General features: G+C 40.8%; 1 protein-coding gene across 2 annotated transcripts in view; it reads right to left on the bottom strand.

Annotated features, from left to right (window-relative positions):
• The window catches only part of GUCY1B1 (guanylate cyclase 1 soluble subunit beta 1), a 43,553-nt gene extending 28,625 nt beyond the window's left edge, over positions 1–14,928 (bottom strand). The window contains exons 1-2 of one of the 2 annotated variants that reach the window (XM_040600778.1): positions 14,848–14,914; positions 14,444–14,517 (exon numbers count right to left, since the gene is read on the bottom strand). In XM_040600778.1, the coding sequence (XP_040456712.1) occupies positions 14,444–14,517; positions 14,848–14,850 (77 nt within the window). In that variant the 5' untranslated portion in view covers positions 14,851–14,914. Of the gene's footprint in view, positions 1–14,443; positions 14,518–14,847 lie in introns of both variants that reach the window. The other variant, XM_040600788.1, reaches the window with a different exon arrangement.
• Between the last annotated feature and the right edge of the window lie 4,226 nt (positions 14,929–19,154).

Genomic DNA, 19,154 nt, shown 5'->3' with positions numbered 1-19,154 from the left:
ATTCACCTTCTGCAGTCTAGCCTACAATGACTCTTTACAGAGACAATGTGCTTTGCAGAAATAGTGACAAAAGGGGAGGCATTTGTAGGTACTCATACTCTAACTTACGTGCTTAGAATGTATATTGGCTCAGCAAAGCTAATATGATCGTGGCATCAATAACACCTGTGCAAGTGAAGGGTCACAGCTACCTCATTAAAAAGAAAAGATACTGTTTCATCTAAACACAGCTCCATGCTGCAGAACATCTCAGAAAGACAAAAGAAAGGCAAAGAGGTAGGAAAGCCTAAACAAGAATGACTGAATCACACCCTCTTATGTCACAAGAAAAAAAAAAATTGGTACAGGGAGTTGTTCTTCTGAAAAAGCCTTAGAATTAGTAAAAATATCAAGACAGACAATGAGGCAGTTCTGTATAAAAAACTAAGCACGTCATGCAAATCAAGACATTCATCAACTCAGGACTGAAATAATTATTTTTCTAATGTACAAATGGAAAAGAACCATGATTAAAAACTTATTTACTAGCACCATGACAATGAAGGGCTTTTACCAGAGCAGGATAGAAATGCTCCTTGAAATAAGGTTCAAACACAGTTTAAGAGCCAATATTTCTAACTGCTCTAAATTTCTAATGGTCATCAGAGAAACTATAAACCTATAAGAAGCAGATTATAAATCTACTATGTAAAATCCCGCATCCCCTTTTATACCAAAATCTTTGCTCCATCATCATAACATGATCAACCATCAATCAAAACAGAAGTCTTTGACCAAAAATCAAATTCTAATTTTCTAGAGCAGGCAGAATTTATTTTAAAAATTAAATAATACAAAATAAGAAATAAAGCCTGCACAACAATTCAAGCATTTACAAGTGTAGTAGAATTATCCAGCCATACAAACAAACATCTTCTGAGTTATTCAAAGGGGAGAGAGGTCTGAGAATTAAGTACTCTTGTTCATCTTAAAACTGGTAGATGGCAAATGGTACTGCTGCTAAGGCCTGATTGCAATCTCATATGGTAGTATTCTATTGACCTAAATTAAATTGTCATTTAACTCTCTAATTAATAAACATCAGTCTTTGATAGTCTGTTCATTTATGAAATGGAAGTCTGGAAACCGTATTTCTTTTCCCCTCTTAATCTTCCTTTAATCTTGCTCATTCTTACTGCTGACCAAAAATTATACTACATTGCTTTTATTTTTAAAAAATATATGTACTTTTTTATTAATTAATGAAGTCTTGTAACTGCTACTTGAAATATACATTTTTATACTCCATCTAAGAATGGGCATAATGAGCTAAAAACAAGCTAAGCAATTTTCCTAAAGTAATATGACAAAGCTACAGGGGAGGTAAGACTAAACATCTTACATAATTCTACATAAAAGGAACAACATTATGAATGAAAAACATTAATTAACTTAATGGAGGTATTTATTTTCATATTCCAAAATATTTTCATACTCCAAAATAGTACTTCTGGTCCTCTTCCCCAGCCATTCTCTGAAAGCCTCAGATCAGCCTGCAGGATATCAAGTCTCATTGAATCCTGAAAACACAAATTCCTTCTTTTCCTAACTAGGAGGAGAGCTGGAGTTATTAGTGGGAAACATCGTCTTGAAGCATATGAGATCACTGAGAAACAAGAAGGTAGAGTTCACATTTCTTCAGAACTGAAATTAATATGAGAAAAGAAAACCATCTCGATTCTTTGATTCTCATAATATGATACATAACTGGAAGTCAGATACAGTTTGGAAGGAAGCTTTGCGAAGGGTGAACAAACTTTCCCACATCTCTGATACACACTGTACTTTTAGTCTCTGTTCTCAGCCAAACCACAACGGATAACACAAACATCAGGAAAAGCAACAAACATCCTCAAAACTACTGCATACTTGCACAATCCAGTAGATACAATTTGTGTGTGTGAGAATTTTCTCTTAAAAATTGACCCAGTTTAATGATGCTGGTATCTCTTTCAAAACTTACATTTCTTTCCAACTACATTGACTGGAACTTTTCCTGTTTCCTTCTATGTGCCAAGCCATGCTTTCCCCTTTTTTTTTTTTTTTTTTTTTTTTTTATTTTGTCTTTAGTTTACTTTCTCAAAGTTTTTCTTCAATGCCTGCAGTTTCTCTAAGCCACCTCTTTTTAAAATCATCACTGGTTATTTCAATGCCTATTCCATTTAGATTATTGTAGCTATTTTGTTCTTCTCCAGTTTTCTCTAGATCCTTTGGGTCACTTAGTAACCATCTCCTCTGTAGCCTTAATGATGTATTTCCCATTAAAATAACTTCATTGATAAAGTTAGACAAAAAATAGTTCTATTACCAGTCACATTGTATTCCTTGAAAAAATTTTCTGGGGTGAAACTCACTGCTATAAGGCTTCTCTTCCTCAGTATTAGCAGTCTTGCTGGGGATTCCAGCAGTACGGGAAAAGGAACCAGTGCTTGTATTGCAGGCTAATACACCACCACCACCACAAAGTAGTCCTAGCTTTTAGTTATTTTTATTTTAGTAAGACAGAAAAAAATATATTTTTTAAAAAAATGTAATCCAACAAAAGCTAATCTCATTTGGGGAATTTTTTTCTAGAAAATTTGTCAATTCAAATATGTACTCGTGCAGAGGATTACACTCCTCACTCAAAAATATGTGGACAAAAATTTCTTTGCTTGTCCTACAAATATGGCAAACCCCATGACAATGTCTGATCTAAACCTGTGTCAAAAGGTAAAAGGCACTTTTAAAGCTTGCACTTGAAATTCCAGAACACTTTTCTTCCTTTCCAGGAAAACTCCGTCCCCATACCTCTAGGCTCTGTTGTGCTGGTCCATCCCAACTGTTCAGCTAGATGCTGAGCTGAAATATGATTCAGTTAGATATTCGGTTTTCTGGGTTGTTTTTTTTTTTTCTGGGTGGATCTCCCTGTCTGCTTCATCCCCTGGTCACAGAAGTTGCTGGGTGTACAGAATGTGTAGCCCGAGAGAGTGGCAGAGGACAGGACAGACTGTTCAGTGCAGGCAGCTGAAGCCTGTCCCCTGCCTCCAGGGAGCTGGGATGCACCTTCTGAGGCCTTTCTGCCTCCCCCAGTAATCTGGCAGCAGTGAGAACCATCCAAAAGTCTTTCTCTCTGAAATACTTCAGTAGACTTAAGACTGAACGTGATGGCGAAATGCTGCTGTGAGCTTATCCAAAATGGCCAATGCAATGTGAAAACAACTGGGTTTACAGAGGCACCTGTCCTTCCGCAAGTCTACAAAACGGCAAGTCCTCTAACAATCTTGTTTCAGAGAGCATAGCATCACTGCTGTCAGCACCAGAATGGCTGACCATGCCATGACCACCAGCAGTCTAGGAAACAGGACAAAGTCATTGAAACGTTCATTCAGGTGAATGGGCAGTCTCTAAATTGTTTCCTCATGGCTGCAGTTTCCTCATCTCATTAGCTGACACCTACCTGATCCACCAAAGCTACGGGCATTTACACGAAGGAACAGGTTCTACAGCTAGGCTGATATGAAGAAATACATGACAGTGCTATGAAAATAGTTACAACTAGTACTAAAAGTGAGGCTGCTTTGTCAGCTTTGTGGAGCTGCTCTTGGCTGGCTGTCCATCAACAGCAATTCCTCCGGTGTGACATAGCTGTTCTTAACTCCATAATCTACAAGTACCACGTATGAAAGCAAACCTGCCGGTGTGGGACAATAAGGTATGGCTACAAACCTGAGTATGTGAAATTTAAAAGACCAGAAAACCGCACCTGTTCTCACCTTCCCTCTCCTGGTTGAGAGACGGTTCACGAGCTGGGATTAGAACTGCAATATAACATGGCATCCTTAGATGCAAGGAATTTACATCTGGCTAACCATATTTCATGGAAAACTTCCTAATCCATAGCTTTATGAAAAACTGTGGCATTTCCCTTGAAATGTTTTGCTGCAGTCTTTATTCCCAGTTTTTTACCAAATAAAATTATGGCAGTAAGTCAGCATAGCTCTAATGTTTTCTCCAGACCACTGTGTTTGATCACAAAGGTATTAACAGCAATAACATGTTGGTGACTTTCTTAAGGGCTTGACTGGAAATGACCCAAAAGCAACAAGCTCTGGCAAATTTCCAAGCCCTAGTTAGTTCTGTAGTGAAGGAACAGCACTACAGTAGCAAACTTTTAACTTTTGTACAGCTTTTCTTTCAAAACAACTACTTAGTCAAACGTAACAGAATTTACAATTTATGTCTCATTCACATTTCTAGAGAGAAAAGAAGGGTTTACTTTGCTCCCCAGTAAGCTTACATTTAAAACTTTTTTAAAAACCAGGATTTTAATGCTCTTGCCCAAACCGACTCCTAAACCGACTCCTGTTGTCAGCATACAGGATGTGGTATTTTGTGGTTCAAAACTTACATCCTATGTTATGCCTGTCCTAACTGCTATGGTCTGGCAGCCCTTTCTATTTACTCTAATTCTGAATGATTACAGAGCTATTCAAATTGTGGGAAACAAAGATTCTAGCCCAGACTTTTCTAAAATACCTTTGTTTTCCTCCGGAATGTTTGTATTATCCAGGTTAATGTGAGGAAGTTTACATGGGAAAAAAAAAGAACCTCAACCATTGCACAATGGAAAATAGCACAGCTATATAGAGGCCATTTTTCACATACAGGTTTGACCTTGAAATCAATGGAAAAATTCCTATTGAGTAGATCAAAGCAGGATCAAGTTTTTAAGTGGACTTTCCTCCATCAGTCATGCTAGCAGCCCCCAGACTGCTGTTGGTCTAGCAGCACAGCACAGTGTTACAGGTGATACTACACGTGTACAATGGGCCCTTTGAAAATCTTTCCCATTGTGAAACTAGTTTAGTATGTGAAAACACACTACTAACACTCAAAGGTGATGTTAATAATTCACAGAGATGGCTGAAATATCAAGTGTGAACAAACATTCTGACAAAAAAACATTCTTAAAATCAAAATGCATCTTGCACTGCAGATTTTTAAGCCACAGGCCGCATACATTTGTATTTCACATAGACGAAAAAAGTTTCTCTATTTTGATGTAGTAAGGACCTCCTCTACCATCTTTAGAGATTTTACAGACACAGTTGAACAAGATGTCACATCAGGTTGGTTTTACTTATATAGCTCGATCTGCATAACATGGATTTTGCAGTCAGATTGTAGCATTTAAAGGGAATTTGAATAAATCAGAATCAAGAAGGTTGGCTGCTGCTGTCAGAACTTGTTTATTCCTGTGAAGCAGTGCTTGCTATCCTGTCTCTGTAGCAAATCATAAAGCTGTAATAAAATAAAATAATAAAAAAAAAAAACTTACAGAAAAAGAACCCTTCCCATTTCAGAACTTAGCACATGGTAAATATTGCAAAACATAATGGATACAAACAGGAAAAAAAGATGGTACAAGACTGCATGGAACAATTACTTTGTACCCTGAAGATGCATAGGCTTCTCTGTGATATAACATTATTATTTAGAACCTGTTGGTGTCACTTTAACAGACCATCTAGTGTCCCTAAAGTACAATTGGATCTCTTCCTATCAAAATTCCAGTACGAAGTGCATGCCCTGGGTGTGTCACCTTGAACACACAACAACAGCTAGTTCCAAGACCACCTCTAGGACTTCTTCCATGACAGGTATTGTTTCTGTTGGGACTTTTGCCACCATTGTACTTAACTGTTCTTGGTGTACCATGGATGGAAAAAGTGCTCGTTAAACTGAAGAGACCAGTCAAAACAATCTAATGACAAAATAACACTGCTGCACTTAGGAACCCAGCACGGTTCCGATCTCACTGATAGGAGCACGTCAAGTTCAATTCAGTTCCAAGAGTAACACTATGAAACAGAATTACATGTGTCAGAACTAAAGATGGTATCAGTGAAACCAAAATCATTGTCTTTGCATCTCTTTAAAATGGCAAACTCACTGCTCCTTATATAAATTCACAAGTGGTTTGTGTTTTCAAAATACTTCTCATCTTTTTTTCATGTATTTCACAAAGATGCTTTGCTAAAAATTATTAAAAGTATTGAACCGCTCTTCTCACTCCTCCCAAAAGGAAAAAAAAAACAAACCAAAAACCAACAACCTAAGACTTCTAGATGTTGTGGATGGGCCAGAGATATTTCAAAACACCCAGCTGGGAAAAACATAAATTATATTAAGTTACAAGATTAAATAAAAATGGGAATCTGTCCAGGAAAATGATGTTCTGGGTAAAGTAAATAGGCGTATTTATAGACTTCAGAGTTCTGAGCTATTTCCCAGTTTCACAGGCTGGATATGAGAGTGTTTAATGTAAGTTTTCATAACAAGATAATCCTAGAAGATACAGTTAACAAACGTACAAGTTCTTTGCTACTACTCAAAATACTAAAAATATTATTAAAAATATAAAGCTAGTATTATTTTTGCTTCCTTCTACGTAAGTGGACTAAAAGGAACAGTATTTACAAAATACTCTTTAAAGTGTTTCATTTATAAGAGTGAGTGATATGTTTACAACACCTGGTATCCTGGCAAGTCTAAAAGCACTTCCCGGTTCTGGGAAAACTGCAAAGTACCTGAGAGATACTGCAAGAACACCGACAACGTGTCTCACAACATGCCACTACTTCCTTTTAGCCAAGTCTTTCCCAAACAAATTAAAGAATTTGACATCCACACAGTTTAAACTCCTGACCTCCAAGCAGGTCCCTCCACTGTGAGGAACTGAAGGAACAGAAGTGCAGTGTCCTGACCCTACAAGTCTTGTGAAATTAACCTCCAGGCCCATGAAGAATCATCTATTCAGCACCAGTTTTAATAAAACTTTAAAAATACTGCTTCGAATTTTGGAATAATATGAAATAAGGACTTAGAAACATAAACAACAACAAACGTTCCTGCTTAACTCCAGTTTCTAGATAAACACTCATTATTTAGAGGTTATACTGTACTAACGGTTCTCCAAAGTCTCTTTCTGACATCTATTTATAAGTAATCTGCATTTTTTTCAGAACTGTTGTGAGATAGATTGAACAGAACACTCCATCTTCAGCACTAGGTAAACCCACACAGTACTAAGGAGAGAGTGAAAAATCAATTTTCATGTTTTTTCACAGACCACTGCAATTAAGTATAACTGAGTACTACACAACCCAAAAAAAGTATGAACTTCCAATCTAAAACTCTAGTGAATCATCTGGTTTTTCATCAGTGTTCATGGTGAGAAAACAATTAAGATAATTAACACAGTATGTCTGCAACATTTTTGAGCACAAAAGAATCAGTAACTTTAGATGAACTGTAAAGCAAGCATTCTTTATAATAAATTAGTTGTGGGCTGGGAAAGGGCAATACCGAGCAAGCTCACAGCAGTTCAGTGAAGTGGGAGAGACAATTCACATGGGACTGATTTCCACCACTGCCATCCACAGCTATACGTGCCTGTGTGGTAAAATCCATAAGCCACTTGTTAGCCACCTGGACTTTTCTGCAGTTCCTGAGAAAAGAAGTACGTAAGAAAGGAACAGGAGAGCCAGGAAACTGATGGGAGAAACCCCAAATATGTTAACAGGATCAAAAACCCCTGAAGTCCTAGCATGTCCAAGCCTACACTTAGATGTGTAAAAGGAGTTTGGCACCAAGGTTCCCTTGCAAATCAGCCCTTGTTGAAGCATACCACAAATAACTGGAAGGCTTTTCTCTCACTTCAGCTACACTTGATAACTAACCGAAATCCCAGACCTCACATTTTGTACAGATCTTTGATTCTTATCTCCTGTTCAGTCTGCACTTTTATTGCCCAGGCCACATTGTGGTTACGTAGATATAACATGCGTACACACATGTGCACACACACATATACACATAGACATATTTATATGCATATATATCTACATATACAAATATAATTTCTCCAAAAACGTTACATTCTAAGCTGATGATTATCCATCTTCTCTCCCAGCAGAAGTGACACTTTTAATACTGTAGACAGATTGGCATAGACTATGATACTGGTTTACATGCTTTGTAAAGGGTTGTCCTATATATAGAAGCTAAGGTCAACTGAAAACTTAGAAAACATGCCATTCTCCAGAATGATTATGAAGAAACAAAATTAGTGTCTCATAAAGAGCCACAAGCATTTGATGAGGGATTTTTGTTGCTTTGTGAAAGCGTGAAAGATGGACTTAGGTACCGCTTGTAACATCATCAGTGAAAAGTCTGCTCCAAGCCATGTTCCCCTGCCTCCCCCCGAGGCTGAATGACACAACCTGGCAGTCACCCCCATGAGCCCACAGAACTTGTTCCTTTTCCTCCAGGCTACCGGTTATTTCAGTACTGAGGCCAGATCCTACTCACTTAATGCACAATTATTGCATATTTTATTTTATCCCATTCCTTGATATATAACCTCAGGCTTGATTTACAACACAGGTTTCCAATCCAGCTCTGAAGACAGAATTATTCCTTTCTAGCAAGACTTCCTGTGGAATCGATCCCTATACTATTTGCATGCACAAGCATTAATTAGCTCTCTAACAAGGTCATGAGGCCAGTTATACCATTTCCATTCAAAGTGGCAAGACTACCACAGATCAAACAGGTTTCATTGATTTTGGGTGCTAGCTTTGAGACAGGTGGACCTGTTTTTTCAAGGTACTCAGCACTTCTTGTGCTCGAAACCCACCTTCCATGGACTTTACATGCCACCAACATCAGACCTACACATTATCTGAATTCCAACACCTCTTAAGAGTTTACTGTGTAACAATTGTCTTTTATTACAGCTTTTGTGCATATTTTTCTAAGTTTCTGAAAAGGCAAACTATACTACAGTATGAATTGTTATTATTTCTAAACATTGTCCTAAGCAACAGTAATAGGCAAAAACCTTGATTTTATAGGATCTGTCATCAAAAGTAAATTGTGTTTTGCCATATTAGTAAGAAGAAAATTAGATTTTTGACAAGATGACATTCTGTACTTGTTATTCAGACACAGTAAGTCAAGCTAGTACCTTTATTCTACTACAAAATGGTTTCTATTACTTGCTTTGTTTAAGAAGCATAACAATGGGCAGGTTTTACTATCAAGAAAGTCCCAGGAAACAATGCAAATTTTTTAAAAATTGAGTTATTTCCCCTGTAAAAAAACCTGTAATATATATTCTTAAAGGCAGAGTTAAGTACATTTGCTATTATTTGATTTTATATTATTTACTACTTTGGAATATAACTGCAAATAAAATTAATCAGAACATCATATCCTGTCAGTGAGTTCCTAAGTATCTAAATTCTAGTGAAAATCAGTGGAGGACATCATTAAATGCATAAATGAATAAAAGCATCTACCTCTCCTGACTTAACTAGCCAACCCGCAACAACACAAATGCCTTTGAAAAGTTACCCAACAAACAGGTATTCTTAGATCATCTACATTTTACTGCAAAAGCCTCACTGAGTATCTAAAGTCTGACCTACGTTAACTTCTACCGATATGATGCAGTAGTTTTTGTGTCTGTTTAGTTTTGTTAAGGCAAACGATAGCCCTGCAGTTCATTTCACTCCCGAAAATTGTAGAGTGCTCTCTACCACTTAAGTCAAACCCAATTTGAAACTGAGGAGAGAAGCCTTCCACTTATATTGCACCAGAATAATTTCTCAACCCTCAGGGTTTCACCATTTTAACCCTAACAGTACAGTTACAGAAAACAAATTCTGATCACTCAACTAGCCTGAGGCCTTGGTAGGTGAGAATGTGTAAAGTCTGGGGGAGAACAACAATAATTTCCTTCCACATAGGACAAGCAATTGACTATCACTCCACCTTTGCGTGCACTTCGAGAGCATTGGGTCCATGTAACGTTTGTGCTACCCTGCAGGCTCCCTGGATTCTTGGCATTTAAGAGCCTGTGTGGACAGTATGTGCCAGCTTTAACCCACAAAAGCAGGACAAATAAAGGGCAAAGGCAGGATGATGCCTTAATTCTACACTAAGCATTGAGCACCAGGAAAACAAAGACAATTACTTGCTTTCTGCATCCACGCTAATGTACAGCCAGCAAAGGATACATGGGTCTTGAGGCACAAAATGCCTGTTTTGCTACTGTGCAAGTTTCGACACAGATATTATTTTCTAGAATCAATTAAAAAGTAGTTTGACCTCCAGATAGTTACTTTTTGCAAACACAGAATTCCTGTTCTAGTTTGCCCATGCTCATCAGGCTACACATGTTCTTGTGGGAACTTCTACCATAGAAACAGAAGGAAGATGAAGACTGCAGTTGACTGACTGCCATTTCATTTCCCAAAATTGTATCTTTCACATACCTCTGTGGGAAAAATACTAATTTATTCTACAGTCTTGCAATGAAGCATTTTAATGCATTTCTTAATGAAATACTTGAGATCTCATTCCTTTTCTTGGCAATTTATTTGAAAGTGCCACAGTTTGAACATCTATCCTGGCCTAAATTCAGATTTAGGAGCCCATGGGAAAACCCTGTATTCATTTAATCAAACACAGAGGGATACTGTTGGGGAAGAGAGGATAAATGACTATTTACATACTTCCTGCTGACAACATTGCTCTAGCTCCCAAATATTATCCTGGAGATGTTTCAAGAAGACATCCTTGTTAACATTCGTTACAGAATTAAACTTTTCAAGCTGCTGAATGGAGTGCTCAGATTTTCACATATATTGGCTGTTCAGCTCAGCCAAGTGTGACACCTGTTGCAGAAGAGCTCAGATTTTATCATGATAGAAGTCCCTTTTGAAAACACGTAACCACACACCTATTTAAATATGCCCACCACAAAAACATACCAGAGAAGACAGAACTTCATAAGTCTTGGATTTTTCTTTTTTTTTTTTTAAATGTGGGTAGTCTCTCTTGTTTTGGACAGGTACATAGACAGTAATTCCATGCATACTACCTAAAAGAAACAAATTTTGGGGAATTTATGGCTGAGAAAATTAATAAAGGCTCCATAAATCAAGATTACTTTTCACCACTCATATGCCAGCTTTCTTCACCTTATTTTGAATTCAGCCTATTTGGGATCAACAGTGTTGTTTCAGAAATAGATGGCCTTGAACTGTTTAGGTTTTAAGCGTTTTAATTCTAGTTCTTCAGGAAAACGAAGACGTATTTCCATCTAGCTGACAAAAATTATATTCAGTAAAATTTCAAAGTACATACTTTAATTTTTCCATGAGCTTAGTGCCTCATTGTAAAGGTTGCCTGATGTGTAAAAAAAAAAAGTCTGTTGTTTAGTTACATTCTGTTTTAAAAATGGATGAAAAAACCATGGCGTCTAACTTTCCCAGAATTCCACTCTGGGACATTTGAAAACAAAATCAGTATGTATCTTTTTCAGATAGATTGGATTTTCACAAGAATGTTGAAAAATGAATGAAATAGCAGAAACAGATACTTGAAATCATCACCCTGACTCAGGTAAGAGTAAGTGATGGCAATGAAAACACCACTCTCTTATATAAAAGTATAAAATTCAACTATCTGGTCTCCCAAATTCTGTATTTAAGAATTTCACACAGTGTCACTTTTGACTGAAGAAGCCAGAGAAGACAAGAGTCTTCATGCTGCAAATGAAGCATACCCTTTCAGTTCAGTATTTAACTTTTCTGAACATACTTTTTTGAAGAATGACCTGGTTTCATTATTTTGGATTATTCAGTTCTATGTTTTCTTTTCACTTCTATAAACATTAACTCCAAGTTCAGCCACTAGCATTTGGGAATCACTCAGCAATCACAACCCAGAGGTCTGCAATGCTCATTTACATCTTCTGCAATGACTTCAGGGAGAACAGAACAGCTGTATGTGATCAGCTCAACATGCAAAAAAAAAACCAAAGCAGAGGCTTTCCTGCTTCACAGAAATGCTTAAGTTGTTGCAAATTCAACCACACAGTGCAAAGCACCTCTCACTTTTTTTTAAACAGCCAAAGACTGTTGACTTCAACAATTACTCCTCCAAAACAATCACAGGTGATTCAACTGATTCAACCCACCATGCCACAACACTGGTCTGTATCTTCCCGTGTTTTCCTAAACGATTAACAGTTCTAACAAAGCCTTCGCAAGAAGTCTGTATTTGCTTACATAAGGTAAAATATCTAACCTCTTCCATATCTCTGTAGGTGCACCATAGGAACTTAGAGTACCAAAAAGAATAAGCATTTAGTGGCTCTCAGTTGACCCTGTACCAACTCCTAAATCAGCACCACTATATCTATGTTCCAGTGAGATATACAGGGGGTTGTTTGCTGGTTTCTAAACTCTATAATACGCTACTTTTAAAGAAAAATCCTGCTGAATAAATACCCTGTTGCAAACACTTTTTGCATAAGGAGCTATGGCAGCTGTTGCATACATTTTGGCTCTTTCTTGCAGATCATGTTCCCCTCTTCTTCCACTCTTGGGTGGTGGTGTGGTAGTATCCTTTCAGAAAGCCATCTTCTCTGTGAATTAATAGCAGAGCCTAGCTGTTGGGCTACTACAAGAAAGAAATGTCTCTCAGCTGAGAAACAGAAACAGGATGTAGCAGCTTCTTGAAGCTTCACAGCTGACCTTAGCAAAGTATTTCGTATCTTTCCATTAAATTTCCCAAAAATGTTAAATGAGTAATACTCCCCATCGGTTTTAGTTACCTTCAGTATACTAATAGGTGTGCATCAAATCTTAAGAGATAGAGGATGCATCAGGGATTATGGCCGGGTTCTCACTGTCTGCAGTATGATCGTGTACTAGAAGAAGAAACTTTGTATCTTCTCAGATGGATTAATCTTAAATAGAAATTCTGTTAAGTGGGTAATCTGGACAAAAACGGACCATAATACTCAAAGACATCTTGGTAAGGGTTGGCACACCAGGAAAGAGTGAACATTCTATATTATATTCATATATATTTTATTATAATTTTCATGGAAAATGACCAATGTGTTTAAATAAGGTATGTAAGAAAAATAAACTTGTATAACTCACAACTTACAGTACAAAACTATGTGGCATTCACTGAAGACTCACCTATGCAATCCACAGAACTGCATTTGCAAAGCATAATTTATAAAGTAACTGTCAGGAATCACTGGAACAGTGAATGTCTGCTGAACCAGAACCGTGGACTCTCCGTCTCTGGTGATTTTAAAGACTCAGCTAGACAAAAGTCACAGCTGAACCTTGATCTAGTGCTGCTAACCTGGTTAGAACAAAGATTGGACTAGATGACCTCCAGAGGTCCCTTCCTACCAATGTTTCCATGATTCTCTGATTTCACGGTACTGTGTAAGATTACCACGTTTTCAATGAATGGATTAATGAAAAAAACTGTCACGGTCACAAAAATTTCACTGTCAAGTGAAGTCCTTTAACTCCAAAAATTGTATTAGGACAATGGCAAGACATCTATAGTGACATATTAAAATTGGCCCAAAATAAATGGGAGAGTAGTGTAAAAGGCAGCATCCCACTGAAAGATGACTACCTTCTCCAAACTGGATAATACAGTGCTCCCTTAAAACATACAATATCAAGAGATTATATTAAACCCTTTCTTCTGACTACATAGTTACACGAAGCCCTACAAAGTAAGCTTACAACTCTGTAAGCATTTATGGCTTTTAAAATATACTTCTTGTAGTTCTGCCCAAGTATCCAACCCACCATATTTATGGTAAATAGAATATTGTTTGCACTACCCATTTCAAACTTTTTGTGCGATCTCACAATTAATCAGTTTAAAGTGAAGACAGTCATCTCCTTGGAAAAATGTTATACTGCCAGACAAGCAAGGGCTGGACACAAGAAGTCAGGTTCAACAGCCCAAAATCATTCTTATACGTACATTCTTATATGTATCTCTCTATAGCCGTGACTTTTAATTGCAAGCTGCGTACATTACCAAAACCTTACACTCGTTTTAGACAGTTTACTAGGTAAAAACTGTATTGCAGTTCCTCAGGAGCGCACAGAGAGTGAACTGTCGCATGGTTCACCTGGTGGTCTGACCCAAGGAAGGGCTCCCCTGGTTTCTGGGACGTTTTGCCTGCAGATGATTTCTGCCGCACGCGCTGTATAACGGAGGGGGCCGCAGGGACGGATGCCATCCCCGCTGCAGCTCCGGGAATCGGTGAGCGCGAGCAAGGCGGCTCTCTGCGGCGTGACAGGCCCCGTGCGGGACGAAACGCGGGGAGAGCCGTGGTAAGGGCCGTGCCCCGGCCGAGAGCCGCCTCCCGCAGACCGCTGCCACCAGCCACGGCTACACATGCCGGGCGGCCCCGCGGCGGCCATCGGGGCGCGCCAGGCTGTGCCCGCCCTGCCCGGTCCCCGCCGGCGGCGGCCCCCGGCCCCGCGGAGGGACACGCACAGTCACACGCACTTACTTGATGTCCTCCCAGACGGCGGGGCCGTAGTTGCGGATGACGAGCAGCTCCAGGGCGTGATTGACGAAGCCGTACTGCGGGCAGGGCGCGGCGGCGGCACGGTCAGGCACCGGGCGGGGGAGCCCCTTCCACCGCCCCGCAGCACCCCACGCCTCCCCACCGCCCCGCTCTCACCCCGGTGCCGCTCACCCCGGCGGGAGCAACCGTCGCCTCACACCTCCCCCATCTCCCCCCACACCAGCGGGCCGGGACCCGGCTCCCCTTAGGGCTCCCTCTGCCTAAGCGGGTTCAGCCCCTTCCCTTCCCTCCCACCACGGACCCGGACCCGGCCAGCCCGGCCCGGACCAGACGCCCTCCATCAGCCCCGCTCCCCCGGGTTGGGAGGGCGGCCCGGCGGAGCTCACCATGATGCCGCCGCCGCGGAGCAGCAGATGGGTCCCGATTGCCTCACCACCTCCCCCAGCCGCCACCGCCCCGAGTAGCATCCACCGACAGCCAATGGCGAGCGCGGCCGCCACTCCAGTATCCAATGGGAGTCGCCGTCGCCACGCTTTCCTCCAATCGGAGGCGGAGGCGGGACTGCGGGTGGCCGGGGGATGCGGGGGCTGGGAACGCGGCCGTGGGAGCGGCGGGCGCGAGAGCCGGGGACAACCGCGCCCGCGGAGCGGCCTGGGCGGCGCTGCCTGCGCCCCGCCGGGAGCGGGGGCCGGGCTGGGCTGCGCTGCGCTGCCCTGGGGGCTCCGGGAGCGGGCTGGGCTCCCTGCGCGCACCGGCGGCTGGCCCTGCCCCTCCTCCTCAGGTGCTGAGGTGGTGGCCGGCGGGATAACGGTGTCTGCTGCCGCCCCGGGCCGGCGTGCGTTGGGGGCGGGCAGGCCTGGGGAACGCACACAGCCCCCTCGGGGTGGTTTGTTCCCGCTGCTCGCCGTAGCCGGTAACCCTTTGAACCTCTTACAGTTTCCCACGCATCGGATGGGATTTTCCAGATGCTTTTCTCCAGCTGGAGTCGCTTGGGACTGGCCTGACACGGGTTGGGAGGTGAATCGAGGTGCGCGGCGGGCCCCGGGGCTGGGCAGGCCCCGGCGTGGGCCTTGTGTGCCCCGGTGCCGGTGCCTTCGCTGGAACAGAAAGGATTCCTCGGTTGTTTCGTGTCCCAGTGGAGCTGCTTAGCTTTTAGGACTATAAATACCCCCTAAAAATTGAGTAATCTGAGGGACAGCGCAGTCACAGACATTTTGGTCACTGCGCATTCATCGTTCAAAGGCTAGTGAAGTTAAAAGCGTAGCAATGCTTGCAGTAATTCTGTGTGTGTTGTTGGGGGCCTTGTCACCAGCCAAGGTGAATAAACACTGCACTGTATCAGTAACCTGCTACATACGGATTCTTAAAGACTTCTCCAAGTAAGGTATGACCCTTACAACGGGAGTTTTGGGCAGATGGCTGCTGACAGCATGCCAAGGACAGCTGAGAAAGGACTGTTGCGTGGTCTCATCGCACACCTATAAAGTAGTTTTGAGGATACAAAATGTCAAGGAAGTCCTGACTCCCCATCCCAGGCAGGAAACAAGAAGACTGTATTGAAAGTCAGCCTTAACAGCATCCCCATTCTTCGTAAATTTCAACGGAGTCCACTCACCCTGTATGTGGGGTAAACCCTCATGCTCATAACATGATACTAGAGAGATTACATAACATTATTTTTGGATAACGTTTTTTGGAAAGTAGATTATCCTGGCAATTTTGTGTACCTGAGTGACACTTTTTCAAAAGCACTGATTTGTACAAAGGTCAAAATTGCTTTTTTCTGATTTGGTTCAGGTTTGGTAGGTTGCATTTGCAGGCTGTTCTTGCATTTAAGCCATTGTAACACAAGCAGAAGCTCTAGCATCTGAAGTGAGGTTTGTAAAATATGAACTGAAAACAGCATGAGCACAGTTAAAGCAGACAATGATTGATTTACTTTTCTAAAACAGGTATCCTCTTTTAAAAATTTGGAAGATTTATATAATTCAACAAAGTGATTTGCTGAGAGGGATCAGTCAGTCTCTGACAAAGTATGTGTTAGACTAAGCTGTTAATACTGGGCTATGTTTTCAAAGCCTAACCCCTCAGCATCGGGACTGTTAGATCACATGCATTGTGCACATCACACCTATTTGGACTGTAACTGATACACTTCCATAAAGCCTGCAGCTTTCTCACTATAGCACACAGTCTCATTCCCATCTGGGAACCCTCATGCACGAGGTGCAGCTGCCCAGCTGTTTTTTGGTATTCTGGAGTGGAAGTGAAGCTGTAGCACTAGCCACAACTGGGATGTATATGGAATGCTGGTGTGAAAGGAGCTTTTTAGAGAGCATTTTCTGTAGCTGAAATCGTACAAGGCAGCTTCTCCACTTTGCGTCCCCCCAAACATGTTTCTCAGGAGGACTTTCCTGCACTGGCCATCAGAAAGCCAGAAGAGTTGCAGTCAGTGATTAAAGGAGAAAAAGTACTGCTGTACCTTTTAAGGGCATGTTTCTTCCTGACTTGAGATGCTAACTTCATCTGGCAATTCTTGTTGAGATCCATGAAAGCAAAAAGTATCATAGGATCCTTTTATGCTGTATGAAAGGACAGTTGCTGAGACAATAATTTTGGGAAAACCACTAGCTAGCCAAGAACATCTACATTCAGTTCAGTATGGTTTGTGTTAATACACGAGCACTATAAAACAGTATTTTAATAAGTTGCATTTTTTACTTTTGACAGTTTATATTGTTACGGTAATCCTGATTAAAAATACTGCCTTATATGGTATTGCTGGGTTTTACTTGCTGAAGGTGGAGTTGCTTTCCTGACATCAAACTGAATTTTGGGTATTTTCTAGTTACCTGTTCCAAATCATAATGGTCTGAGACTTGACATTTGGGATTGTCATAATAATACTCCTCAGGGGCAGAAATACGCTCTTTAAGATCACTTCAGCAAGAATCATTATTACTACTGTACCACTATACACTATTGGTGTTGACAAGCTATGACTAAAACAGCCCTCAATATGTCAGTGCTGTTCTGTAATGCAATAGCCTGTGTGAATTTGAGAAATTCTGTGGGGTCTCTTGCATCCTTCTGTAAGGGGAATATAAACTTAGCAATGCAGAAAAAAACTAATCGTGTGTCCAAATCTTCCCTACAGCTTACGCTATCAGTGGAAAGACTCCTGCTGATTTTTGTAGGGTTCTAGTCCAAAGCCCCTGGGAATGTTATTGTCCTCAATATTTCTTTAGCAGGTTTTGTTTGGTCTGAAAAAAATCGAAAAAGTGGACGTGTATCTATGACTTAATCTGCCGCTTTTCATATCCTTGGGACGTTGCTGAATGTTTTCCTCCAGGTTATTTCCCATTACACGCTGTGTGTGCAGGATACTCATATAAACATGGCATTTGCTGGTGTAGTGGCACAAGAATTTGTGACTTTGTACTTTTTAGAAGACAGGAAACAATTTCAGCACAGATCTTCAAAGGAGGACTTATAATGGAGCTGCAAAGCAATGTGCTCATTTCTATTTATATTAGGAAACCACTGGCTCAACTTTACTGTTAGCATCAAAAATCTACTGAAGCTGATGAGACACACAACTTTAAAAGGTTGTTTATTTTGTTTTGATTCTTTCTGTTTATTATTTCTTTGACTGGCTCTCCAGCTTCATGTTCCAGCCTAACTGCGTATTTAACATTCAGATCCTACTGTTTGTGCTCAGAGGAGTACATATCTTAAACTGTTGCGTCTCAACATAGCAGAGGTTCCAGAACCACTGATTGCCTTCCATCTTTTATTTGTGCTTCAGTACCAGAGCAATGCTGAGTTCAACAGGGAGTTTTATGCTCTCCCTTTGCTCTACAGAAAAGGACTGTCAGTGAACTCATGCAAATGGGATTGGAAAATCAATCAAACAAACAAGCAAAACAAAACAAACAACAAACCCCCTTATATCTGATTATTTCCTTCCTATGCAGTTGTAAGCAGCCATAACATCAGAGGTGGTTTTATAGGTCTCTAAAGACACTTGTGGCACTCGAAGATTTTAGAGGTGGAAAAGTCCTACCTTTCATTTCAGAAACAGCCTCAGAGTTAAATTCAGCTCCTGCCAAGCTGGCTTGATAAACTGGAGCAGGGCCTTGAAAGCAACACAGTCCCTTGTACGCTATATGGCAAATAGCCACAAAAATTATTGCTGTCACAGGAAGCAAAAACTCCCCTTCCACTGCTTTTGCAGAACAATAAGCAGGCATAAAAAATGGTAGCAGCTAGAATGGTCTGCTAGATTATAGGACGGGTGGGGTTTGTAAAAGGGTCCTCTTGCCAAGAGTCAAGAGAAGTTCCCCTTAATTCTAATAGCTTTCAGCTGGAAATATTGAGTTTGCCTCCTGTACTATCTGTTGCAGCTGTTTCTGCAGAGAATGCAGAAGAAAATGATGGGAGAAATAAACTGGGTTTGAGGGAGATCTGGATTTTTCCTTTGTAAGACTTCACAAGAAAAAGTAGATCTGTCCTGGGGCTCTGTTATCTGTTCACTATTTTGCCAGTTTCTGTGAGTTCGTTTCCTTTGTTTTTGCACAGTAAGTAGTTCAGAGAAAGAATCATCTCCATACTAATTGCACTTCCTCTGACTCCAGCAACAAGACTTCTTTTCCAGCATCTCCCTGAAATCTTACCAGGTCTTGCCTGAATG

The sequence above is a fragment of the Falco naumanni genome, chromosome 1, assembly GCF_017639655.2.
Source record: "Falco naumanni isolate bFalNau1 chromosome 1, bFalNau1.pat, whole genome shotgun sequence".
Lineage (NCBI taxonomy): Eukaryota > Metazoa > Chordata > Aves > Falconiformes > Falconidae > Falco > Falco naumanni.
This window is presented reverse-complemented; position numbering and strand designations above follow the sequence as displayed.